The sequence below is a fragment of the Caenorhabditis elegans genome, chromosome I (genome assembly GCF_000002985.6).
Source record: "Caenorhabditis elegans chromosome I".
NCBI classification, from domain to species: Eukaryota; Metazoa; Nematoda; class Chromadorea; order Rhabditida; family Rhabditidae; genus Caenorhabditis; species Caenorhabditis elegans.
In genome coordinates, this window is record NC_003279.8 from 8,172,521 (window position 1) to 8,198,340 (window position 25,820).

At 31.4% G+C, this 25,820-nt stretch overlaps 2 protein-coding genes and 1 pseudogene across 10 annotated transcripts in view; 2 read left to right on the forward strand and 1 right to left on the reverse strand.

The window, feature by feature from the left end:
• Positions 1 to 200: 200 nt before the first annotated feature.
• On the forward strand, positions 201 to 971 carry H31B20.2 (annotated as a pseudogene). Its single transcript has 3 exons — positions 201 to 415; positions 464 to 627; positions 816 to 971. Coding segments are annotated over exons 1-3 (535 nt in total).
• Positions 972 to 2,367: 1,396 nt separating this feature from the next.
• The window catches only part of kcnl-2 (Calmodulin-binding domain-containing protein), a gene marked incomplete at both ends in the record, with an annotated part of 33,857 nt that continues 10,404 nt past the window's right edge, over positions 2,368 to 25,820 (forward strand). For 3 of the 8 annotated variants that reach the window (NM_001306274.3, NM_001128973.3, NM_001025916.5), the window contains 3 exons: positions 23,540 to 23,617; positions 23,688 to 23,799; positions 24,020 to 24,102. In NM_001306274.3, coding sequence (NP_001293203.1) covers positions 23,540 to 23,617; positions 23,688 to 23,799; positions 24,020 to 24,102 — 273 coding nt within the window. Of the gene's footprint in view, positions 2,536 to 3,649; positions 3,665 to 3,856; positions 3,943 to 4,098; positions 4,187 to 4,233; positions 4,349 to 7,385; positions 7,499 to 8,477; positions 8,512 to 10,764; positions 10,861 to 14,155; positions 14,225 to 17,943; positions 18,030 to 23,538; positions 23,618 to 23,687; positions 23,800 to 24,019; positions 24,103 to 25,820 lie in introns of those variants that run through there. The other 5 variants (NM_001306275.3, NM_001373153.1, NM_001306276.3 and 2 more) reach the window with 5 other exon arrangements.
• srz-3 (Serpentine Receptor, class Z) lies at positions 8,798 to 10,413 on the reverse strand (the record flags this gene model as incomplete). The annotated part of the gene is made up of 4 exons (NM_001374920.2): positions 8,798 to 9,266; positions 9,434 to 9,809; positions 9,854 to 9,957; positions 10,264 to 10,413. 4 exons carry the CDS (start codon positions 10,411 to 10,413, stop codon positions 8,817 to 8,819), a joined length of 1,080 nt encoding a protein of 359 aa, NP_001361890.1. The 3' UTR covers positions 8,798 to 8,816.

The following is a 25,820-nucleotide window of genomic DNA, read 5'->3' on the forward strand; positions in this document are numbered from 1 at the left end:
ACAAGCAGTATTTCAGTCCTAATAAATGGAAGCATAGTCTGGATTACTGTAGTTTCACATATATTTAGTCGTTAAAATTGTAATCTGAGTTTTTATCGGTATTTGCGCATACTCAGAAGATTTTGTAAAATATCTTGTCTGTTCCTGTATTTTCAAGAGCGAAATATCACCAAAATCAGATTGTTCCGTTGAATCTGGAAATGCCCACTGTTCTTCATGCCTACTTATCATGTCTACTCGTGTCTATTTCTCATCTGCGTTATAATTCACCTTTTAAATAATATTGTAGAAACAATTTTTTTGCAGCTTCTCTTCGAGCAGCAGACTTCACAAAAATTCCATCAACAGGAAAAACGTGAAAATCTTCAACATCGGAATGTCTAAGCGAAGAAACAGAGTGTTCAGACCTGTCTTGGTAAAATGTATCCTAACAAAAAAAAAGCTCAATTTTATTATTTTCCAGAAAACATTGTTGTCGAACAAAGTAATGATGATGAATATGAAGAAATGATGAGGTAGATGACGATACTTCAGATGGAGTAGTGCCGGAGAACATCAGCGAGGAAAATTTCGAAGAGAACTTGGATATCAATGGGGACGAGATGGATGTCGGAACGGAAAACGAAGGTATTTATTAATTTAAGAAAATGTATACGAAAATGTATAGAAAATGTATAGAAAATGTATAGAAAATGAAAACGTATAATTATATACGTCAAAGTTACCCGCGTTCAAAAAACTACAAAAACCTCACATTTTACTGGAATACCTAGAATAAATTGGTTAACCTTGAATAATCTAAAACATTTTTGTAGATGTCGACTCGAATTCGTGGAACAAGAGGAGGACGAGATGATTCGAACTGAAGGACCATCCAAGGCCTCCGAACTTCCGATTCGTGAGCAGAGCAAGAGAAAGGAGGCTGTTAGTGATGCCGATGAGTCCAAGCAAGATGAAGACGATTTTTAAGTAATTGTGTTGTTTAAGATTTCAATTTGTTAATACTAATGTTATCTTTTTGTCGTTCTCCCACTTAAGTCATGTTTATAAATGTGTTTTTGTTTAGAAAATTGTCTTAAATGCTCAGGATTTGCGGGGTTTTCTAGTTTAATTATCAAAAAACCCCACAGTGCGCCCATAATTTATGTTCGCGATGCTCTCAAAATGCATCTCAAGTTCGCGATGGACGCACAATGCGCGCGGAATGGGCATAATTTCCGGTTCCTTTTTCTCACACGCGCGATCCACGCCGAAAACACTATGCGCACATCGCATTTTAACTGTGATATGTAGCTCAAACTCTGTTTTTTTCTCCAGAGTTTGCTAGAGGAATTCAAACATTTTTTGTAAGAAATTCTTAACTGTTCTCAGCAAAGAAAAACAATGACTATGTGTACTAAATCCTATTATTTTGTGTCAGTCAGTATTAAATGTGTGTCTGTGTGTATGTGTGTGGTCTCATAGTGCCACCAAAACCGCCATCGTTATAAACGGAGCCAACATATTCGGAGAAACGTGTGTGTGTTCCTTCTGTCTCCCCATGCTTCTATAGTGTCTAACTAATTATGCTTCACAGAGACAACGAGAGGAGGCAAAAAAAATGTGAAAAAAGTTGAGTTGTGAGACATAGTCTGACTCTTTTTTTTTCAATTATTTTAGTCCATTGTGCTATTTGAGACTTTTTATATGACGAGTAGGTTACAGGAAATAATTTTCACAAATACACTAGATATATGTGGAAATACTTCTAAACCTTTGAATTACTGATTTACAATTGTTTGAGCAAGACAATTACAAAATTGACGTTATTCAGAATAGATTTATTAGCTATTACAAAAACAAAAATGTAGAAGTAGAGGAGCATTGTGAACTTGAAAAAAATATTTTTTATATTGCTTTAGACAATGTTTCAGTCTAGTGAAAAATTCTGTGAAAAGTTTGAGATATACCTTTTCTAGTTCACATAAATCCTCCTCTGCTAAAATTTTTGTAGCAAGCTATTCTAAAGATCCTTTTTCAAATGATATAGGCATCATTCGAAAGTCAAAATTTGAGCTGAAATACCCTTGTTAGAAGCCCCAAATGGAAAATTTTCAACTTTTCTGGAAGTGTTGCAGTTTTTTTTAATTTAAAAAGTTTTAAAGCACTATTTACAGATTTCTTGTCAAATGTTTCATAAAGTTCTCATTTTTTCATCATCTTGTCAAATTTCCGGTTTAACCAATCTTTGACTACTTTATTCCATTCTACTTTTAAACAGGAAATTACATTTCATCACACTTGTTTTTATCCAATTTCAACACATTTTTCAAACTATGAACTTTAAGAATATCGTCTATTTAATTAGAAAAATTCCAGAATTCAAAAATGAAATTGGAAGAAGCTGTAAATGCAGCTCAGATTCAGAGGAATGAATCAGTGACGTCATCAAGTGCTGGTGATGTAAACGAAATTCCAAAAACGAATGGAGGTCCAGGACATCCAATTGTTAGAAGAAAAAGTGGAATGATGGGGAAGAAGTTTCCATCGCTACAAGTAAGTTTTTCGCAAGATGTTTAAAAATCTGAAAACTCTAGACATCCAAACACTAAAATTGGAATTCTAGAACTGGATTTTTTAGACTTAATAATTAGTCTGTGAAATGTTGCTTGCTAAAAACGTTCTTTTAAAAAACTAGCAAATGAACCCGTTAATTTGGGAACGGCAACAATATTAAACTCAAATTTATGTAAACACTTTTTCTTTTGAAATTCATCAGAGCATATCTGAATATATGTTCTAGATGCTTGTATTCCTTTTTATATTCAAAAATGGAACACATAAATTTTTGTTATTTTTCTTTCTACTATCTATAAATCAATAATAAGAGTTCTAATTTTGATTTTTCAATTTGCGAAATTGACATTTTTATAATGAAAATTTATGAGTCTAGCTAGGTAATTTTGCATTTGGAACATGCGATCATAGCTCACAATTATAATAGCATTTGGGGTTTTGTATGAACTTTTGAAATTAGATAGGGCGCTTGTATGACCATTGTCGAAAAAACACATTATTAAAGTTTCTGTTTCTTTCAAAAGTTATGGGATTTCGAAAATACCAGCAAATTAAAAAATGGGATAATAGTCTTAACTGCAAAAAGTTACGGCAATCAGTTCAACTATGTATTAGATTTTTGAATTTCCCACTCGTTTTTGTAGATATATAAAAAATGCGTATTTTCCTGTTAAACATATACATGTATACATTAAAATTGGTGTTAAAAGATTATTTTCGTAACGACAAAATTTTCATGAATTGCAAACACAATTTTTGATTTTGACAAATTGGAGTCAAAAGAATTGTCTAAACTTACAACCAAGCATGGTATCATTTAAAATTCAGTATTTTCATTGGGTCACTGTCTGGAAAATTTATCATTCGCCTAGAGTTTCATGTGTATCCATCCTGTTGAAGGAACTGTAAGCAAACTCAACAAGACGAATCACTGTAAAGCCAATGAAAACAATGATAGTCTTACATCTGAAATCTAAAAAATATCCAAAAATAATAAGTAAGTATCCCACACATACTCTCCGCTCATAGATCTATCCGTTTCTTTTTCATTTGCTTTATTTTTCACTAATTGGACCTTTGGTCTTTCTTCATCTCCTGCTCTTTTTCCTTAGCTCCTTCCAATCAGTTCGAGACCTCCATCCAGACATTTCTGGTTTTATTTTTATGTGTATACATAATTAATTAGGTGGAAGGTTTGGAATGAATTCAAAGTTGTTTTTTGTGCATTTTAATGTTGAGAAATAGAGAAAACTGTATAAACATAATTTAAGAAATACTTGAAATTTTATAAATTTTTTAGGTATCCCATTATCCTGTCCTTCTTCTTTCAAATTCCTCGGCTGACAATTCAACAAATCCCCACCCAAGTGTCACTTGGAAAACTAGGTAAGTCGAAAATTGCACATAAAAGTATGATAGAATTCTAAAATATTCAGAATTGTATTACTCCTGTACGATTTTTTGAAAAACATCTAGATACTACTTCTCATTTTAAAACCTTAAAACAATAATTAAAGTGAAGTACTTTTTGAATTTTTTTAGCCAACAAACCGACACGGAGCCAACAAGACCCGAAATACTCGAGGAATCGCTACCAAAAGTGAGAAAATCTAGCAGTGGACTGAAACAGGTCAGTGCTTTTGATGAGGTAGTATTTCATAAATTTAGATATTGCAGTCATCGGTGTCCGCCAGGAATTCTCTTGATTTCCGGGAACGTCCACGATTTGTTCGAACATCCACTACGACCTCAACATTGTCTCCAACTTCCGAAAAACCGCCGATGCCCTTGGGTAAGTATTTTGCTAGAAATTTGATTATTTTTGCAAAAATACTATTAATTATGAAAAAATTCGATGAGAAACGAATATTTAAATTTTAAAAGAATACTGTCATTTTTTTTGGTGAAGATTTATTCTAGAGATCATATTTTGAATGACATTGATTTTTTTGAAGTCCAAAGCTAAATGTACTTCTCTTGTTAGAAAACTATCTAATACGAAATCAATATCATATATCTTGCAGTTTCCAACACAAAAATCAAAAGTATCGATAGTTTCATTTTCTCTTTTTTTTAATCATTGATATTTTAGTTATCATATTGTGTCAAAAAATTCAAAAAATGATGTGGGAGCACACATCTTTTTGTTGAGTATCCATGTGTTGGTGCGTGTCAAAAATATGATGAGCGTAGAGTTTGATGTGGGTTGAGTTCGTTGACTAGATGAAATGATTGACAACGAAACACGTGAGAAAAAGTGGACTTTTTGAGTGAGAAGACAATCAGGTGAATATAGAAACAAATACACAATAGTGTATTTTTGGAATGGGAAAATAGAAAATTTAACGAATAATATAATAGAAAAATAAAGAAATAGAAACGCTTTGCTAGTCTAGGAGTAGAAAAAGGGTCAATATTCATAACTCTTGCCAGTTTTGGAATAACTTTTTCAGGCGGCCTCTGTTCGATCTTGTTCTATGGTTTTGATTTCTTGTTCATTGATTTTTTTTGGCAAATCAAGTTGTTTTCATTATCAACATCATCATCGTAAGATGATAGGTTGACAACTATCATCTTACAAACTTATAAGGATCCCAAAACTTACAGTTATAATTTCACTTTAAAACTCAAAGTTTTCAACTTCCCGAGCATAAAAAACATTTTAAATTTTCTGGTTTTCCAGGTATTAAATGAGAAAAATATAAAAACTTGAGTTCTGTGGAATGTTTTGGCCGGAAAGAAGTTCATGTGATTTCGAGAAATGTTCGTATGATGCGATTGATAAAACATAGGAAACATGCAATTTCCGTTCAATTTTCAACAAAAAATTTACCAGTTTTTATAGGATTTGATGTAAAAGCTTCGTTTTATTACTTCTGAATGAAACTTTCAACATAAAACTTCTGGAGCAGTATACACCTATAGCTGGTCGATCTGAACTTTTTATAATTTAGAAAGAGCATTTTCAAATCTAATATGATGCTTCGTGATCCTAAGAATAACTAAATATTTTTTAAATATTTTTTTCGAAACAGCCCAATTTTTTGTTGATCAAATAAAAAACCTTCTAGAGCACTTGTATCGAAAGTAATGAACACTCTATTGAAAAAAAAAATTAGATTCCGACTTTTTTGAACTATGATGGATATCGTGTTGAACTATAATGGATACCTACATTTTCAATTTTTGAAAACGTGGGCATTATCTCTTTTTCTCATGTCATTTATTATCAATTGATAAAGATATTTTTCCATTAGGTTTTTCGTTCTTCAATCACTGGGATCTCTGTCCCTCAACCTATGTCCCAATAGATGATAAATTGAGAATCACTGATGAATCTACTCTTTTTCTCTCAATCTCCTCAATTTTTCTTTTCTTCACTTATTTTGGAGCATAAGAATGTCTAGAATACAAATGAAAAGTTAACATTTTGGAGCATAGGACAGAGAAATCATGAGATATTTTGGGTTTATATTTGTCTGGCACTAGATTTTCACCAACTTTACTTTCTTACCTGTTCTCAGTTTTTATATATTCAAGAATTTACCGTTATTTTGTGTGTTTATGGTAAATTTTCGAAAATTTAATTTTTTATTTCTAAAATTTTCTCTGAAATAGTACTTTTCCCTTATAATCAACAAAAAACTATAAAAATGAGAAAACAAAAATGATGTTTGCCTAAAAATAAATCGGATTCAGTCAGTCTCCTCTTTTCGTTGTTTCTCTTTTTGTCTCAGAATGTCCTAATAAACTCAATTTTATCTCTTGATCCCTAGGACGACAAATACTTTTTCTTCGTCTTTTCCTTATGTTTTTGTCTTCATTTTCATTCTTTTTCAGTCTAGAAGTTCTAAGTTCCAGAATAAAAATGACACAGAACCCCACATATTGTTTAAAATCTTTTTTTTTTATTTTTTCAAGCATTTTGTTAACCCTTTGAAAAAAAATGTTGAGTTGATATATTTTAAATTTTTCAATATCTATAAAAAAACAAAACACATTGGCATAATGCCAAAAACATTTTTTTTGCGTTCTAGTTTCCTGATTCTCTGTATTTATTTTCTTTTTGTCTGCTAGAAAATGTAAAGTGTCACAAAAACTTGTGAGATTTTAGGGAACAAAAAAAAACGTTTTCACATATTTTTAATTGGAAAATTTAGTTGCATTTTCAAAGATCATCAATTCAAAACATTAGAAGTAGATTCTAACTTTAAAAAAAAATTAAAAACTGTCAAATTCCATTCCTAACATTCTAAAAAATATAGTAGGCTTTTGAAAAAAAGAGTGAATACATTGTTTAAATTGCAAAAAAAATCAAGATGATGTTGAAATTTTCGTTTTTAAGATTAAAAAAAAAAGAATTATATCTAACACTTAAGAAAACAGTTGAAGTCAGCATGTCTACAAACAGAACACATATTAAAAATTTGAATTTTTGCGTAAAGTGATTTTCAGTCCCTTTTTGCTTTGTTTTTATTTTTCAAGTGCAAATCTTTGAAGAAAATTTTTTTTTGAACATTTATAGAGATTCAAACATTCGACATTGTTCTTAATTGAAACTTTTTGTCGCTACTTCATTTTTAAAATTATTTTGTGTTCACGATACTTCTGCTTTCATGAAAAATCCTACAACTTCCTTATTCCATCACATGTTCAAATTTTTGCTACTTTTCTTCAATCTCCAATCAAATTTTCTTCTTCAAACGTTAAAAATGTCTTTATTCTATTCCATTCTTTGTCCTTTTTCACTGCCTTCAAGCGTCTTTGTTTCCCATGTCTCAATCCACTCGAATCTCATTTTCTGAAACTTCACATATTCAGTCTTTTTTGGCGTCTGAACTCGTTCAATCCGTCAAAATTGTGCAATTACTTCAAGTTCCGCAATCGCGGAACCATCGTGCTAATAGCATTGACTTTGTTGATCTGCGAAATCTTAGAAAAGGTAAGTAATGTTGTCATTTATTGGTAATTTCTTTTTGAAATTTACGGTTTGAATTGCTGAACTCAAAAGAGTAAAACTTAATTGTGAAAAAGCGTTTCTTTGTTGAAAAAAAATTTTCTTACTGTCAAAACTTTGCAGTTACTCAGTTGTCGCCTAATACTTTTGGAAATTGACAAAAACATTTTTACGGAATTTTTTAAATATTGTTTCAGGTTTTTACACTGTAGGACTTAGAATTTGCCAAAACTTGTATTGAAAGTTTTGAATAATTTAAAAAAGTGTTTTATTTAGATCTATTTAAAAAATATTCTCTAAAAATCCTCACTTGCCTTTAAAGATCTTAGCAAACCAATCCCTTGATAAACTCCAGAAGGGGAAAGAAAAGTGTTCATTCTATAATCATGGCGCTATGTTGGACTATTGTTTTGGCTTCCCAGATTACTTTAAAATAGTCCAAAATAGCAGGAAATAGAAAGGACCAAAAGTTAAGAGTGGATGAAAATGTATGTGAAAGGCCGTTAAAGGTCTTGTTTTGAATAAAAACAGATGTTCTTCTTTTTTCATCAATTATGAATGTTTTGCACTACACCTTCAGATTATTTTAGTTGTTTTCTCTCTCAATAGTTCTGTGATGAATTATTTTCTAAAATTTCACAGTAGTTATAATTTGTGTGATTTAAAATTGACTTTGTATTTAGTGCTTGATAGAATTAAGGAAAATCATTTCGTAATATGTTGCCTTGACTTTCAGACTCGAAAATCTAATCTATAGGAAGCCTTACGGTGCAATATTCCCACTCTATTGTCGTGTGATATAACGACGGGAATTGCTAATCAAAAACGAAAATTTTCTCGTTTCTATTTTGACACAAGCATCTTCCGTTGATTTGCGGCAACATTGTCTATGACTTTTATTGAATTTTCCCACTCAAACTTTTTTCTAAACGTTTTTTTTTAGTTTTGAGCCAAACATCTTCGCATGTCTATGCAGATCTACGTCACAAATAGTTCAGGTGAATATTTAAAAAAGAAAAGTAGCAAAAGCCAATTTGCTTCTTTCTTTGAAACTTCTCAAACTTGGCACTCAACACCTACAAAAACGCTGAAAAAACTGAAAAATACTGTTTAGGGGTTGGTTCATTTTTTGAGATTTTTTCCAAGCTCTCATAAGTAATTTGCAAAACATTTCAATTTTATAATTGCTGATATTGTCACAAAAGTAAGTGTTCCTTTGACTATAAATCAGATGGACTGTTTAAAAACAAAAACATTTCGAGTTTATTTCGACAGTTAATCAAAAAAAGTCTTCCAAATTTCATTAAACATCGTTATTCTTGTTTTGTTTCATTTCAATAATTGCAACTTTATTCAATTTTTTTCTTCGCCTTCTAGGTTTTGCAACACAAAATATAACTTTCCATGTTCTCAACTTTTTGAATTTAATCGATAATATGACATCAATGTTTGAACGGTTACAAAGCAAATATGATCCCTGGATTACTGCAGGAGTTACTGTTAAATCAGTGAACAGTAATATTATGAAAATCTTCTGTCCTGCACAATCTCCATAAATGAGACAGGATAACGAAATTAATGTGACAGCAAGAGATTTAGAAATTATAATAAACAGTGTCTGATAAAATATGTATTGTTCTGGTTGATTAAGAGAATCTCCAACTAATTGGCTCCATTTCCGAATTTTGAAAAACATTATTCCGTAAAGAACTGCAGCTGTTACCACAAGAACGTCCCCTGTTATGTAGATAATCTGGAAAAACAGTTCAAAACCTAAGATGTGTATCTTTTCCTTTCGTAAATAAATAAATAAAATTAAATTAAGACTGTTATTCAAACATTAAAATTTGAAGAACAAAAACTTCTTATTTATTCACCTAGTTTATTTGAACTGACATATTTAATTCTAAGCATACTTACCCAAAACACATGATCATAAAATTTAGTACATTCGTTACATTTGGCTGATAATTTTTCAAAATATTCCAGGGAATTTTTTCTCTTATCGTTTATTGGAACAAGTAATATATTTTCATCTATCATCGAACTAATTATACAAATATTTTGTAGTAACTTATGAATAATCTGAACCAGTATAAAAAATATATACAAAATCTTGATAAGTTTTTTGAAATTTGTGCTTGCTACGGATTTCCAAGACGGAAAGAAAACTATAATAAAACGATATAGAGCAAGGAGAAATAGTAGAGAATTTTGAATACTTGTTATAACGGAAGACATTAAATAGACAATCAGTATCAAAATTGGAACGGCGGTCGTAATAATTTTTGTGTTCCTTCAATGCACAATTTTGTTTTAAGAAAAATTGGTCAAACTTACGAGGATATAAACACCAATATAAGGAATATAATGAAAAATAATGCAATTGCATGAAACCATTTTATCATTTTATAAAAGTGACTTGTGATTGGATGGAAAAGTGCCTCAATTTTCAATTTTTGGGCATTAAAAAAATTTTTAACTTTTAATTTTTCGACAATTTTTCATGAAGATGTTCTCATAATTATGCTAGGTTAGAACTGAAGATACCATGATAAGGAAAACGTATACATTTTTATATGTTTTCATCTAATGAATTATTGCTCAAGTTTTGTTCTTTAGTTCTCAAGCATAATTATGCGAAGAACTTCAGGAACACTTTGTGATGGAATATATAAATGCAATATTTGAAATAACCTGAAAAATTAGCCGCCCATCCCTGATAAGTACCACAAAGATAAAAACCTTACCATTTTATCATTTTTATCATTATATCTATAGACATAGACATAAATTGGAAACATAATAAATAGACTAAAAAGATAAATTGCAGAAAATATAAAAAGCGAGATTCCCGCTACAGTATTTGGAATTGTAATGATATCCGTGGTTTCATTCATTTTAATTTGAGAAGCCTTCAGTTTAATATTTTGAGTTACGAAAATTGATTAGAGTATTAGAAGTTTCACCTGTTTTCTGTTTAAATGCCAAATAAAAGGTGAAAAATCGGTTGGAATTTCTTATAATACGGGACAATTTCATCATGAAAATTAGTTTTTGAGCACTGAACAAGAGAACACATTTGAAATAACTTATTGGTGAGCTTCCTTTATTCAACACAAATTAATAATCATGGAACTTCTTGAGAAAGAGGGGCCCCTTCCCTCCATAATTATTATTGACGGAAGAAGCAGAGACAAGATTCTCATCTTTATTTTTCTGTCAGGAGGCCTAAACTGATTCGATTGCAGGGCAGTCATGCTCCTCGTCTGGTCGACTACACGCATCTCCAAAGATTTCCTTCAGTTCCGTCGTTCAACAGACAATGAAATGGAATGAGCTTGGTGGTAGGTTCTCTTTTCTGTTGTTGCTTTGGTTTTGCAGTTTACTTTTTGGAGAAATAGGAAAAATTAGTTTTTAGCATGACTGCTGAGACGCCAGCACAGGCAAGCCAGCGTTGGTAGCTCAGAAGATTGGTATTTTTGAAGTTGCTGGAAAAATTGTCATATCTTTGATTTCAACACAGATAATTCTGCGTTTTAATTATTGAATTAGCCGATATTCAAGTATTTATCCTATTCTTAGATTACTAGTGCTTACTGTGTTTAATAGTGGCCAAGTTTTCTCTTTTCGTATATGTATGGGAATATTGTAAGCATATGTTACAATACAACTCGCGGTCTAAGTGAATGTCTGATAATTAAGATCTACAATAGACTACGGTGCAATCACGACGTAGTCAGGGATAGTTGAAAATTAATACAATTTTTGTAGCAAAAATAAGTCACCTACAGTACGTTTAAACGGTGTGCAATCCTTCACTTGGAAATATTTTGGTAGTGTCAAGACCCGGCTACCATATTTTCGTTAAAAATTTGAAAAATGTTGCAACTAGGTAATAGCCGTGACCTAAATCCAACGTTTTGTATGGTTTTCTTGACTTCCCGAGTAATAATTAAATCATTTTTTTCAAATTTCTTGCAAAGTGCAAGTGAGTTGATTTCAACCACAAAAAGAGTGTGTTTTATGAACCTTCATGTCAAAGTTCCCTATAATAGCTCACCATTTCATAACACATACAATTTTCTAGTACTTTACCGGAAATACACACGTAAATCCAACTTCTTTTTCACTCTTTCCTACTTACTTGTTCTTTTAAATTGCCAAGCCGAAAAGTGTCGTTTTTCGGCCTCTTCGGATATTTTATAGCACTCGTAAAGCTTTTGATTCAGTTTCCGTGTTTCTTGTTGGAAAAATGTCAACGTCATCTTTAAAAAGTAAGTAAATCAATTTCACTGTTTCTTACGACTTTTTTTCGACTTTGAAACGTACTTAACACAATTTAAAAGCATACAATCTACTGAAATCGTATTTTGCACTTTGACCCAACTAGAACATTATTCTAAATTTAATTTACGCTCCAACAAACTTTGCAAAAATAGAGTCACATGTTATTGGCAACCGAAAACCAAATTCAATATTATGTACTTATAGTTAGAGTATTTTGGGATATAATTCCAAAATATATTTTACCAATTGACGATCAGATTGTGACGTTTAATAACACATTAATTAAATCGGCGCATCATTAGTTTCTAGAAAAATAAGTGAAATAGCAAATTATTTAGACATCAGTGAAGAATTTCAAATTCAAATAACGTTTCACAAATTTTTTTCCGAAACTTTTTTCTATGAAATCTGGAAGTTTTTAGAAAATATTGCTGTCGAACTTTGCAAACTCCATTGCACTGAGCCCTACAGTACTTGAATCACTTAACGGCGGAAACACATATTTATTGGATTCTGGCTCAAAGCTATTATAACAATAAACTTAGCAGGAATTTTTTTAAATTAATAGTGCATTATTATCAAAAATGGGTAAATAAAAGAAGGTGTTTTCTTTTCCAGTTTTTAAAAATTAATTATCCAATGATATCACTGAAAAAATTTGATTACACCAGGACGCTGTTGAGAATTTAATTTTAAATACTATATGAGGAAATACGGCTTGGCCTATAACGTTCATTTCCCATTTCCTGGAAAGTTGTTCTAAAAATTATTTTCAGAAAACTTCAATTTATGTTTGTGAAATAGAATTTCAGTAGATTGTAATATTTTTAAATAATTAGTTTATTATATTGTCGTTATAGAAAATAAAACAGATTTTCAGAAATAATTTGCTTAGAATTTAATTATGACCTTAATATGTACTTATGTGCAAACATGTCTCACTATCAGTTTAAACTCTTATTTAAAATTAGTTTCTATCTATGTTCTGACTAGAAATAAAAGAACATTTGGCGATAGAATATTTAATTGGTGGAACACCATGAGAACCTATCTCTTTCTTTTTTTTTCTTTCTTTCTTTCTTTTTTCAATGTTCCTTTTTTGTTGGTGTCGTTCCCTCACTATTGCGTGATGTGAATAATGTTTTCTATCTGACTTAATACAACTGCTGCTTTTCTTTATGTTTTGTCCCCATTTTCTTGAAAATAGGAAGGGACAGAGAAAGCTGAAATCTTTGCGATTTTCACAATGAGAAACTGAAATTAATTCACCACCGCACATCGAGAAAAGACAATTTCTCATTAGAATTCGCCGTATTCAACACGGTGCTTCTTGTTTTTTGTGTTCCGTTTGCATTCTATGCTTGCTTTTTTATTCAACCTGTTCAAAAATGAATTCAAAGCATCAACTTGATCACTCGGATGCATTTGATCATCATTCTGATTCAACGACTCCAAAGATATTATTACTATCTCCAGAAGAACTTATGTTTGATTATACTAATGGGATTTTCTTGAATGGTATGCTAATTTGTTCAGCAATTGTCAATTACAGTGATCCAAACTACTTTCAAGCTTTGCAAACTCACCAGAAAAATTTATCAATTTGTTCCTAGGATTCATGACTTAAAAATTCACTTGAAGATTTTTTAAAAGATAAATGTAAAAGTTTTATCTTTGTCAACACTTTTACAACATTTTTAAGTACAATTCGTCCAAAAACGACCTAGCACTTTTTGAGAGTTTTTTTCTTAAAATTTCATTCCATTCTGAAAATTATGTAGTTTTTTTCCCAAAATATGAATTTCAGTTTTCAGAACCATAAAAAAGAAATTATTTCGAAAAGTTAATTTTCTATTAAATTTGTTACAGAGAACACCGATCATATAACAAAATTTGATCATAGGCATAACCGTTTTTCTCTTGTGGAATTTTGTTGTACAAAAACAACTGCATGGTCATGTCTGAAACGTTTTCCCAGTATCGGTACCTAGACAGTATAGTTTCTCTGAAAAGAAAAACAAAATACACATGTAGAAGTGTTTGATCATAGATTACCTAGCTGAAATTACAAACACTATAGATTTTTTGTATTAAACCTGCTTGTATTTTCGAGAAAAAATAACGATTTCAAATATCGTATCAATTTCAAAATGATTAAGTCCAATAAATTCCGAAAAAAAAACAACTCCCGATAGAAATAGCGTCTTTTTAGTTTCTTCTGGTCTCTCAGTCTCTTTTCTTAAAATAACTGCTTAAATTACTCCGAAACCGAAAGAATGGAGGAAAAAGGGGGACGTTCATTTTAATTTCTTTTTTTTTCTTTCTTGTGTACCTAAATTTACAATTTTTCAGGCATGGGAAGTGGTCGATGTCTCAGCTCAGCATCTCCCATATCAGCAGCCGAACGTCAACAATTGTGGGGTTAGTTGTCTGATTTTCCGACTTTATCTTTTTTTTTCGCTTCGTATGGAATTGTTTGGATTTTTTAAAATGTTAAAAAATGAAATGATGATAGTTCAAATTACTGGCAATCACTCATAATTTGTTTTAAAATTGTTGAGATCGACAAAAAATTTGAATTTTTTGAAAAACTGTAAATATTATTCCAGTTATTAATATGATCAAAATTAAATTGCTAAAGTAAGTAAAAATGAAGTTCAGTTTAGTTTTCCATAGCACAACTGGAGGACAGAAATTTGGTCGAGGCTGATAGAAGTGGGAATACGTTTGAGTTTGCAGATTGAAAATTAAATTAATAAAATAAATTCATTGCTAAACCAGCATGCCAAAAACCACCATTTGCCGCTCATTCTTTGCCTGATACACACATTAGATGTGTATTAAACATCTATATTATCAGAATAACAATTATTTTCCAGGTCTGAACTTGCGTCTAGACTTGCATTTGGGATTAGTACGCCCTTACATATTTGTTGTCTAAAGCTTTATTAAAATCTCGAGCCTACCTAGGAAATAATAAAAAAGTGTAATCATTCTTTTTTATGGTAGATGATGGAATCAATCCTAAATAAAAACAAAATATTGAGCCTGAGCCAAACCAGAGGTCAAAAAATGAGCTTAAAACTAGGATTAAATTTTGAGCAAGAACCTTTACCCAAGAACCAAGAACCCAAACTTTAAGCGGTTTATTTTTATCTGTTTTTACCCAGTGTGTTTTGTTTTTTGGACGTTCAAACGTGCCTTGCCGCTCCAAACAAATCTGAGCTGAAAAAAAGCTAAATAAAAATCAGAAGAAGATTCTCAATTAGGATGATGCTTTCTGGTTGTTCATCCTTGGGGAATTCCACTGAATCTTCTTCCGAACCAAATATAGTGAAGAAGGAAGAAAAATATTCTATTCTAGAGTCACGAAGACATCATTCAGATCACCATAGAAGAGAAAAGAGGCAAGAAAGAGAAAGAAACAGAGAAAAAAATAGAAAATAAGTCTCGAAAATTGAATTGAAGGCCATCCTGGGCTCCGGATATATGTATATTTTTTGCTCCATCCTATCTGTTTTTTTGTCTTTTTCTTTCTTTTGATCCTTCAGAGTTTTTCGTCGAAAAAGCAAGGTCGTTTGGAATTCAGAAGATGAATTTCAAGGAATCCAGAAAAAAAACGGATTTCATTCCATCTGACTGCATGATTTCGAATGTCCTTCGATTTTTCCTCGATTTTCTTTTTTCATTTTAGTTTCAGCATTTTTCTGGTCACAATTTATTGAATGGAATATCCGAACGTTGAAAAAAAAAGTTTACTTATTTTTTAAAAATCACTTTCTCTAGAGCTACGATCAAAAGTCATTACTCACACCTACACTTCCTACCTATCTTCGTTTTGTTCTGTCAACTCATTTTCTATTCTCTTCACCTTTTTTTGTTAAAACCTGTGAAGGCGTTACCTATAGAGTCTGGGTTTTAAAAGTGAAAATTTTTAAAACAAAAAGAGTAAGGATCAAGTAAAAAATGCAGATGTTTCCCTTGCCTCACTAAGATTCCTGCCTAGAAATTAGCCCAATTTTTCCTTCGACCTAAAATAAATTGATTCAAACGCTCTAAATGAAAGCAAGCCATACAACAATGCTTATTTGTGAAAGACGAGGTAACTGTTTCATTTAATTTAACACTTTTTCTATAATAGTTTAATATTTTTCACTATTTATTAAGACATCCAGAATTTATGAACACAATTTATCTCATCCATTCTATCAAAAATAAGAGACAAATAAATTGTGACCAGAAGAGTAGGATAAGGCCCACGTCACACCGGCACACCGCCCATTGTCTGGTATGGGCCAACTAAAAAGTAACGTTTAAGACCATTTTGACTAAATTTGTATGCCTTGAAAGTTATAGAAGTGGAAAAAATATGCAATCAAAACTTTTTATCGAAAATGTGAACCATTTGCTTCGAAGTTAATAATTCTGAATTGAGAAAATTTTTTAATTTCTGAAACATGGCACATCGATTTTAATTTTTAGATCTGCTTTTGAGTACAAATTAAATTCTAAATGTTGTCCAAAAATAGGAATAGGCGTTCAGTGATAAAAATGAAAATAAAATTACACTGCTGAAAATGTTCAAAATTTGCCGGAATTTTTGATTAAATTTTTGAGAAATGCCATCTACCAAGAGAAATGCGATCTTTCTTTGCAAATCTACTATTTAAAACATTTCCTACAAAATAAAAACTATAAAAAAGTTTTCTGAATTGATAAAATTTTTCAACATTTTTTGAGTACTGGTGTTACTCAATTTAATTCTAATTACTCAATCAATCAAATTAATTTTTCATTCTTCGCAACGAATTTTTTGAAGAAAAATGACCATACAGTTTACAAAATTTTTTTTTTGATTTTTTTTTGAATTGGCTTCTCCCCTATCGTTAACGTTTTATAATGTTTTATCGAGAAGAAGAGTCCAGTAGTTTTTTCCAAAGCTAATGCTCCCTTATGCTACTCACAATCAAAATTGGCTCTGACCACATATTATTTGAACTTGCAGTATTTTAGTAACGCAACATTTGTTCTACATGATATGTATTTAATCTTGATCATAAACCATATACGGCTTCCATGCTCTTAATCTTATCTTTTTAATGAAACATATGACTGTTTTAACATTTATTATTTGTTGCAAACTTTTCTGAGTTTATCGTTTGCTAAGTTTTCGGTTTACCAAACAAAAATCAAACATAACAATTCTTATGTAAAAAGAAAGAAAACTTTCTGCAAAAATTGAAGTACGCGTATCTATATGGAGATGTAAGGAAAAAGAGCCAAAGAGCAAATTTAGAGAAGATATATGCATAAGATCACCTGCTCAGCATCATGTTCTTATTGCATGTCATGTTTCATTGTTCTGCTTTTCACAATTTCCATTTCACTTTTTGTTGGTTTTATGATTTCAAAGTTCGAACTATTATTAATTAAATCTAGTTAACAAATTAAATAATTAAAAATTTTAAAAACGTTACCATGGTGATTTCGAAAATTGAGTTTACTTCTCCGGGACACAATAATCAGTATTTCTGTTAACTTTTCGTTTTTTTAAATTTTATTTTTGAAATAAAGCGATTTCGTTGAACAAAGAATCGCGCTAAGCTTTTCTGATTGCCTGACAAAAAAGGCAACAATTCTGCAACAAAATGTGCAAGAAACCTTACAAGCGTTAAGAGATTAAGCTGAAAAACGTGGCGGGATTACAGATTATCAAAAATTCACTGTTTGTTAGAAAAAAGAAATCATATAAAAATAGGCTTTTAGAAGTGTTATGACAACTTTCAAATTTTTCCAAATATTTAATTTGAAACATTAAGAATCGGACACAACAATTCCCTTATTGTGAGCGAATTTTCGGATTTACAATTGTTTATTGAATTTTGTACTAAAAAAATTAAAAAGTCCACTGAACCCAAATCAAAGATTTTAACTTTTAAACATCACAGTTAATAGTCTAGCTGAAAAATTACTCGGGAACTTTTGTCTCCGATTCAAAATTTCTCAAATAAAACTCCGAAAATGTTTGCACGCTGCAAGCAGAATAAACAATTTGAAGACAAATCTTGAAAATTTTAATCAGAAGCTTCAGTCGAACATCTTGCAAATATACGATGCTATTGAACATTGAAAATTTACAGGATCTTCAATGCATCATTCATTTGACGATCGCCCTTCAGCATCCAGTGAAGATTTATTTGCCAGCTGCAATGATATCGACAATGCAGTGAGTTTAAATTTAGTACCTTCTTTTTCTGTAATCAAAAGTGGAGTTATTGCTTTTCATTTTTTATATCATAGTTTACTACTCTACACCAGACATCAAAAATCCTTCAATAAATAAGGCGAAAATCAAAAAGTGGTTACCAGGTTGGTAGTCCACAAAACAAATCTACAATTTTTTGGGATTTTTTAGTGGTTTATGTGACTGGGAGCATAGAAATAATAAAAATCTGGTAAATCTGACTAGCGTTTTCTGAGATTGATTTGTGGGAGATTTTTATTCAAAATTTGTTTTTCTATTTGAATTTCGAATTACTCCTCTGCACCTACATCTTTGCACTCAAGTTTTCTATTATTTTCAATTCTTGTTCTTTCTTCTTTTTCACAAATCTCTTCCGGCTCATCACATGGTCACCTATCATTTATTCAAAAAACAAAATTCGAGTTGTTGCTCTCAATGACAATCGGAACTAAAGTGACAACGTGCAGAATGGGATGAGGGATTAACTTGAACATTCTTCGTTCAAACTCACACTTTGGCAAAGTTTCATATCGAATTTACCTTTTTGAAAACATTGAATATGTAAAAAATATTACTTTTCGGTTAAAAAATCTATTGGAACAACTGTCAAAAAGAAAGAAAAATTAGAAGTGGAGGATTTAATTTAAATTAAAGTAAATTTCTGAGCATATCGCTTCGCTTGGAAATGTAAATATATATCTCTTGAATTTTAGCTGCGGCACTTGGAAATTTTTGGCTTCACCCTAGACTTATACGTAGGAAGCTTACCATAAGTATACAGAAGATGAAAAAAAGAGAGCATTTTTCAATAATATACTCATTTTCTGTATAATTTCCTATCATTCCTACTTTGTTTACTGCTGGAAATAACATCGTTATTTTAAATTTTCATTGTCATTCCTATTTCTATTGGCAGCTTGATTATTAAGAATCTATGAATAATTTATACAAATCTTTTTTAAATTTTCCATTTCAGAGTCATGTTTTTCGGAACATGTTCCCATATTTCTCACATCATATTTTTCCTCCTTTTTCTTAGTTTTTTCTTTTCTCATTCAGTGTTTTTTTTCCCCATAGTTAGACATAAAGCAATCATTTTTCTAGTTATATCCGGTAATCATAAGCTCTTTTTTCACGGTGTAGTTTACCACTTTTATACACTTTTCTCATTCTTTTAGGATTTTTTCGTTGTACTTATCCGTATCGCAGCGGCTAGATATCCAACATTTGCATAGCAAAACATTCATTTTACACACTTCTGCCGTTTATTAGGCTTTAAGACAAAAAAATAATCACAAATTTGTTTGTCGAAAGCTTTCAGAATTTGTAAATTCATTTTGGCATTTTATGCTCTGGTTAAGTTTTGGCGTTTTCACAATGTTTCCACAGTGCAAAAAAGTAATTAGTACAAGTATTTTGAGGGTTTTATGCTGTTTTTTCCCAAAAAAAAAGACGTTTTTAAGATGGCTATTTTTTCTAATTTTAGCTCGTACTAGTCTTTTTTATCCTCTATTCTTGTCCGTAGACAATGAATACTTTAAATATTAGCCATTTTGGAAAGTTTTGGAATTAGGTTCAAGATTAGTTCAAGATGATGTTATTGATGTTGGGAAATAATCAAACTTTCATGAAAATGTTACACGCGATCCGAATCAGAACAGGAGGCTGAAAGTACGTCAATTGGATGGGAAAACTGTTTAAATATTCGAACGATTTGTGCAAGAAGTTCCACAATTTTTTAAAGTTTCGATTCTTAATTGTATATTTAGAAATTCTCAAGTTCTAAAGTTTTTCGGAACTGATACCTTTTCAGAGCTGAAGTCTTAAATGTTAAATAGAAATATTCACTGACTATGAGTAAATTGCTTCCTGTTCCGTTTCTGTTTCCAATTCTACAAAACTAGAGAAATTAGTCTTCTCGCAACACATTTATCTGAAATTAAATCTTAATGAGTGTTTTTCTGTTTTAGTTCTCAGCTCCTCATTGGAAAGTTAATTTTGGAGAAGTCACATTAGAGTTCATTTTGAATATTTTAAATCAAAAACACAGAACCGTTATTGCCTACGAATGGGATAAAAATATAGAATGGATAAAACTTTCTTCGTAAATTCTACAGTAACCATATCACTTGTTATTTGCTCTTCATCACTGTCTTCTCCTCCCACTCATCATATTTTTAATGCACACAATAAAAAAAGGCGCTTTCAATAGAAATACTTATGAATTGAAGAGAAGTTCCTAGTGGCTGACTACCTCCTTCATTTGGAATTTGTGCTTTGTTTCCTAAATAGCGTCCAGTTTGAGAGTTTAACGGCTATAAAAAATGAAACAATGAAACAACTGGTTAGCCTGACTTTGGGAGAATTATATTTTTGGAAAAAATTCCAGGCTATTTTCGAAACGTTGGTCAAACTAATATTAACGGGTTTCTACCAAAATAGTATTCTATGATGTCAGTGTAAACTTCATACCGATCGTTACTTCATACCGATAGTTGACTACCAGCTGTAGCTTCTATTTTGAGAACAACATCCAAGTTATTTTGAATGTGAAGGTTTAATTAATATAATTATTTCTCAAGCATTGTAAACCTAAACATAATAGCTTCTAACAGCATACGAAGTTATTATCAATGAATAGGTAAGAGCTGCCAGCCTAATGTAAGGAATTCTTGTTTGGAACCCCAATCGACCTGAACAGTATGAACGTTGGGATCTAGAACGTCAGTAGTTTACCAGTCATGTACTAAGAAATTTTAGTTACATTCCCTTTGTATCTCATCATGTTTAATGTTATCTTGCATCTTTGCGGGACCTCTTTTTTGGAGGCGGAAATAATTGAAGGAGGCTCCCGAGCAGAGGACCCCCGTACACATTTGGTATGCATTGAACGAAAGACTCTTTTTCGTCCCTTGTCTTGTTTCTTTCTTTATTCTTCAACTACCCCAATCGTCATTTTTTCCGACTCACGACGCCCAATTGGTTAATTCACACATCCACAAATTACTTTTTTTGGAAATTATTAATTTTTTTGACAATTTGCCAAACGAGTCTAGTTTGATCGTTAATGAAACTAACAAAAATGACTGCCGTTGTCACCTAACCCAGTATCCTTACTATTAGATCGGCAAACTACAGTAGTAAAAAATAAAACTAATTGATAAACTGAAAAATGAGAAGTTTTTAGAAAACATTTCACAGTAAGAAGCCGGATGTTTTCCACCCATTTCCTAAACTTCTTCTCCAAAAGTAGAAAAGATGTTGTCATTACTTTTATATTTATATATCACTAAAAATTATAAATAGTAAGCATGTTTCCCAAAATTGAATGCTTCAAGCCTATAATTTGCGTTAAAAACATTGCAAAACCAAAATAGATGATTTTTGTTTTATTTTTGAATTCGCTGAAATTGTTTTTTCAAACGATTTTATCAAAAAATATTGTCATACTTTTTCTCGTTCCTAGTGTCTACCTCAATCCCACGCAAATCTGACAAATCTAACAGGATCATGACACTAGGGAAATTCCTCTTTTTTTGCAGAAAAAATGTCAAGCTCTGCCCCTTTCCTATATGGTAACCTAATTTTTTTTGTTCTCTTATGTTCATCTTTTCCTCTTTTTTTGAAAACGAATTTTGACTTCAGAGTTCATTTTTTCCGAACAAGATTTTTTTGTGTTCTGTCGGTCATAAAAGTTCAGAAATCTGATGGAAAATGAAAAGTAAAGTGGAACATTCGTTTTTTTCTATGATCTAAATGTTTTTTGAAAGTTTCCTAGTTTTTCAGTAGTTGCAAAACATGCTACCCTTCCATTAATCTTACTCTTTTATTCTGAAAAAAGTAGGTTTTCTGCTTTTCAAGTTAATCTCTGAGTTGATCGAAACACCTCCCAAACAAGTAGGGTCTTTATTGGAAAAATGAGTCAAAAAGCGTCATTCAAAAAAAGCGTTCAATGACCACATTTATATTCTGCTCTATTTTATGTATATTATCTTGGGCAATTGTATTTTTTTTAGGTATTTCTCATAATTTTGTTCGACCAAAAAATCGTTCTCCCACAATTTGTATGATTAAATTAAATTATATTTCTTCAATAGTTTCTGTAAGAGTCCAAATTAAAAAAAATTATTGGCACTATACCAAAATTGTAAATTTTGATACAATTTTTTTGCTTTCTGAAAAATTGAAAAACAGTTTTTTTTCAAAACAATTAGTGTTTCCTGAATGTGCTCATTTTCTTGGATTCTTTGTTACTTGGTTTCCAAATAAGATGTCACCTTTTAATAATGTTTCTGTCATCTCAATTTTAAGTAAAATATTTTATGGAGATGTAAACTAGCTACTTGCAAAAAAAAATTTAATTGAACAATAAACTAGATATTATGAGACTTGAAAAAACTTGCAAACTGTTACTTGTCTCTGTCAAAAAATAAAAGTTGGAAAAGTTGATTGATATCAAGTTTGCTTCATTGAAAAATTGGGTATTTTCAAACAACGAACTTTACTAAAAATAAATTAACCTCTTTATTGGTCCAGAACTTGAGACCACGAATGTAGGTCCAAAATTTTGCATTAGAAATATCAAATTTCAAAATTCAAATCCACCCACCTACCTATCTTGAGCACATTTTCACCCACTATTTATGAATTTTTGATTTTTATTTCGTTTTTTTTTTGCCGAATTTCCGATTCTAACACATGTTTTTCTTCCGGAGTGACTCTTTATGCTCATTTCCGGTCTGTTTTTTGATGGGAATCTCAATGAGATATCCTCCCTCACTGGTTCCTATTAGTTATTCATAGGTTTTTGCCACATTTTCGCAGTTTTTCAAAGCAACGTGGTTCTATGATTTCGGACTTTTTTTTGAATTTAAACACACCTGTCAGTCATTTAAGTTGTACTAGAGGGGAACCATAGAAAAAGTGTGACTTATTCATTTTTCACACATTTTTCTTTTTGGTTTTTGAACGGTTGCCTAGGGGAGCTTAAACGTTTAGCTGCCGCTTTTGTTGTTGGTGAACCCCAATTTTGAGAAAATTTCGAGCAATTTTTGAATTTCAAGCTACCAAAGTTTATTGGCAATTTGTTTTGTGGTTGGCGGGAGAAACGACGTTTAAATTTTTTTTAAATATATATATCGAAACGTCTTGAAAAATTCACAATACATATGTCTAAGATTTTGTGTTTATTTACATTTTTATTGAATATCGAACCTAAAGCATGCATCAATTTTTAGAGTGTTCAATCTATAAAACATCTAAGCCTTCTACAACTTGTTTAATCCAAGTTACTCCCTGCCTTCATATCAATTCACATCATCTTAAACCCAAAATCTTTGGGAAATCTGCAAAAAGTAGATCAAAAACAGCTCAAAGCAACGTCATTTTTCGTATTTTTGAAGATAAAGTATTGTAAAACGAATATTTTCTTACATTCATTTTTCCATTTTATCCGCTCACTCGTTACCGTCTCCAAGTTCTTCTCTTCCAGAATGTCTGCGTCACCAATGTTGCAGCACATGTACAGTCTTGACGAGAGCAGTCTTATGGGTGTTTCCCATCATAGCCCAGTAAATATCAACCCAATGAATATTCTTTCATACAATTATCTCAACACAATCTAAAACTGTCCATTTTCAGTATCGACAACAACGAAAAAGACGTGCCGGAATATCGGGTGCCGCCACAGGAGGATCTCATCAACGTGACGGTCCGTTCGCATGTGCCGGGGGGAATGGGTACAGTAGTGCAGGTGTGTGATGAAGATAATATTATGTTGCGTGTGTATGTGGTTTGAAAATTTTTTAACAAAAAATGAGTCCGGATCAAATGAGGTATGTCTTTTGGCAACCGGGATTACATAGTAGTTGGTGTGAGCAGAAAATTGTACTGCAAGCTCGGTGTTCCCCTTTATTCTAGTTTTTGAATGTATTTCTCAACCTGTTTTGATTGATTTCATCTATATTTTTTAGGATTCTCAAATGGCCGTGGGTTTCCACCACTCGGGGGACGGTCACCTCAGTCATCATTTGACTCAAATCAGGATGTTGCACAGGTAAGACTAGGGACAAAACATTGTTCGGGAAAGTCATATTGGTGGGTTCTATCAGTTTTCGAGGCGTGTCAGGGGCGCATATTATTTGCCTCTCCACTCGCCCTTCTCGCATCTTACCGTCCGCCCTTAATTCAATTAGTTTAAGGTGATGTTATACTCTAATTTTCAAATTTCAATATTTTATGCTGGCGTTTTCCAGGAAAAAGCCGGGGAGGCCTGGGTAAGAAGTGCGTGCGTGGAATGTTTATGCTGCAAAAAACCTAAGTTTCGTTCAACCTGAAAACATTTATTTCGAGTTTACACACTTTTGTTTGCCGCAAAACAATTGTTCCAAGACTTTTTTCATTTTAAAACTTCTTCTTTGGGTAATATTTGAACAATTTAGACAATTTCTAGTTTGGAAAACACTGAAATCTCTGGGGAACTAAGATTTTGGAATTTTTGGTTTGAACTTCTTTATCACGCTTGTTTTAGTCTGTGGAGCACAAAAAATGTTTCCTCCTTTGAAGGTTTCATATTTTTAGGTGTTCTATTATTTCAATTTCTTCATTGTTTTCTTGGAAATGCCTCTTATGCAAATCATTTTTTGTGCATACTTCACCGCACACACTTCAGAACGTTTGTTCATTTGAAAATGTTGTATGAAGAAATTCAAATAGTTGAGATTTTTGCACAATTTCCAACTTCGAATAACCGTATTTTAAAGTTTTCTCAGTTTTTACGATTAGCAATAGTTTCGGATGTTCTATTTTAAATCAGAAATATAATTATTCTAAATTTTCATACGACAAAGCTATGACCAATATATTTCCCATTTCCCTAACTCATAGATGAGACATCTGAAAACCAATTATTGTCAAATGGAACGAATTGAAGCCAAATATCTCATTTCTCACCTTTTTTCATTTTCTAGTTCAGAACATGATTTAATGAGCAAAATCTGTTATTGTACGCACGTCTGATATGGATTATTCGAGCTTCTTTTCTAAATCTTTATTAGATAATAAGCTGAAAAAACAAAAATAAAGGCATTCCGCTGGTTTTCAGTTATTTTATTGGATATCTAAGATTAAAAAATACCGTATCAGGTTTCTCCGTTGAATTCAAGGTCTTTATCCCATTTAATAATAATATTATTGTTCACATATTTCGTTTGCGTAAAAAATTAGAAATTCCAGCTGTTCTTTATGAGAAAAGAAACGAGCAATAGCGACAATACAACAAGCGTATTGAATTACCCGTAGAAAAACAAGGTCACCTCTTTTATTTTGTCATTTCTTTTATGGGAATATGTGTGTTTGAAGGATAGAGGTCTTAAAAATTCTTGATAGGAATTGATAAAGTTAGATAGTTTTTATCATGAGATATACATATTTTCACTGAACTAGCCCATCCGAAAGTTAATTAGAATAGGTCAAAACCGTAGTTTCCGTTCTGTTTTATTTTAGTGGAATTTCTTCTAACTCCAATTTTTTTTTAGTTTTTCGAACCATTGAATGTCATGGTTGTTTTTTTTATCCATGCGTTCTCATCAACAATTTGTTTTTTTCTTAGAAGTTGGGTTTCTTATTCTCTTCGCTTTTTTCTATGTTCCAAAAATTCTCATTTCTAGTATTCATTGTTAATGGGAATATCCCTGCCGTCATATTTCGAAAATTCGAAGAATTTTTAAAAATTGTTTAATTGACCAATTGTACCAATGTAATTTTGGCCCACCC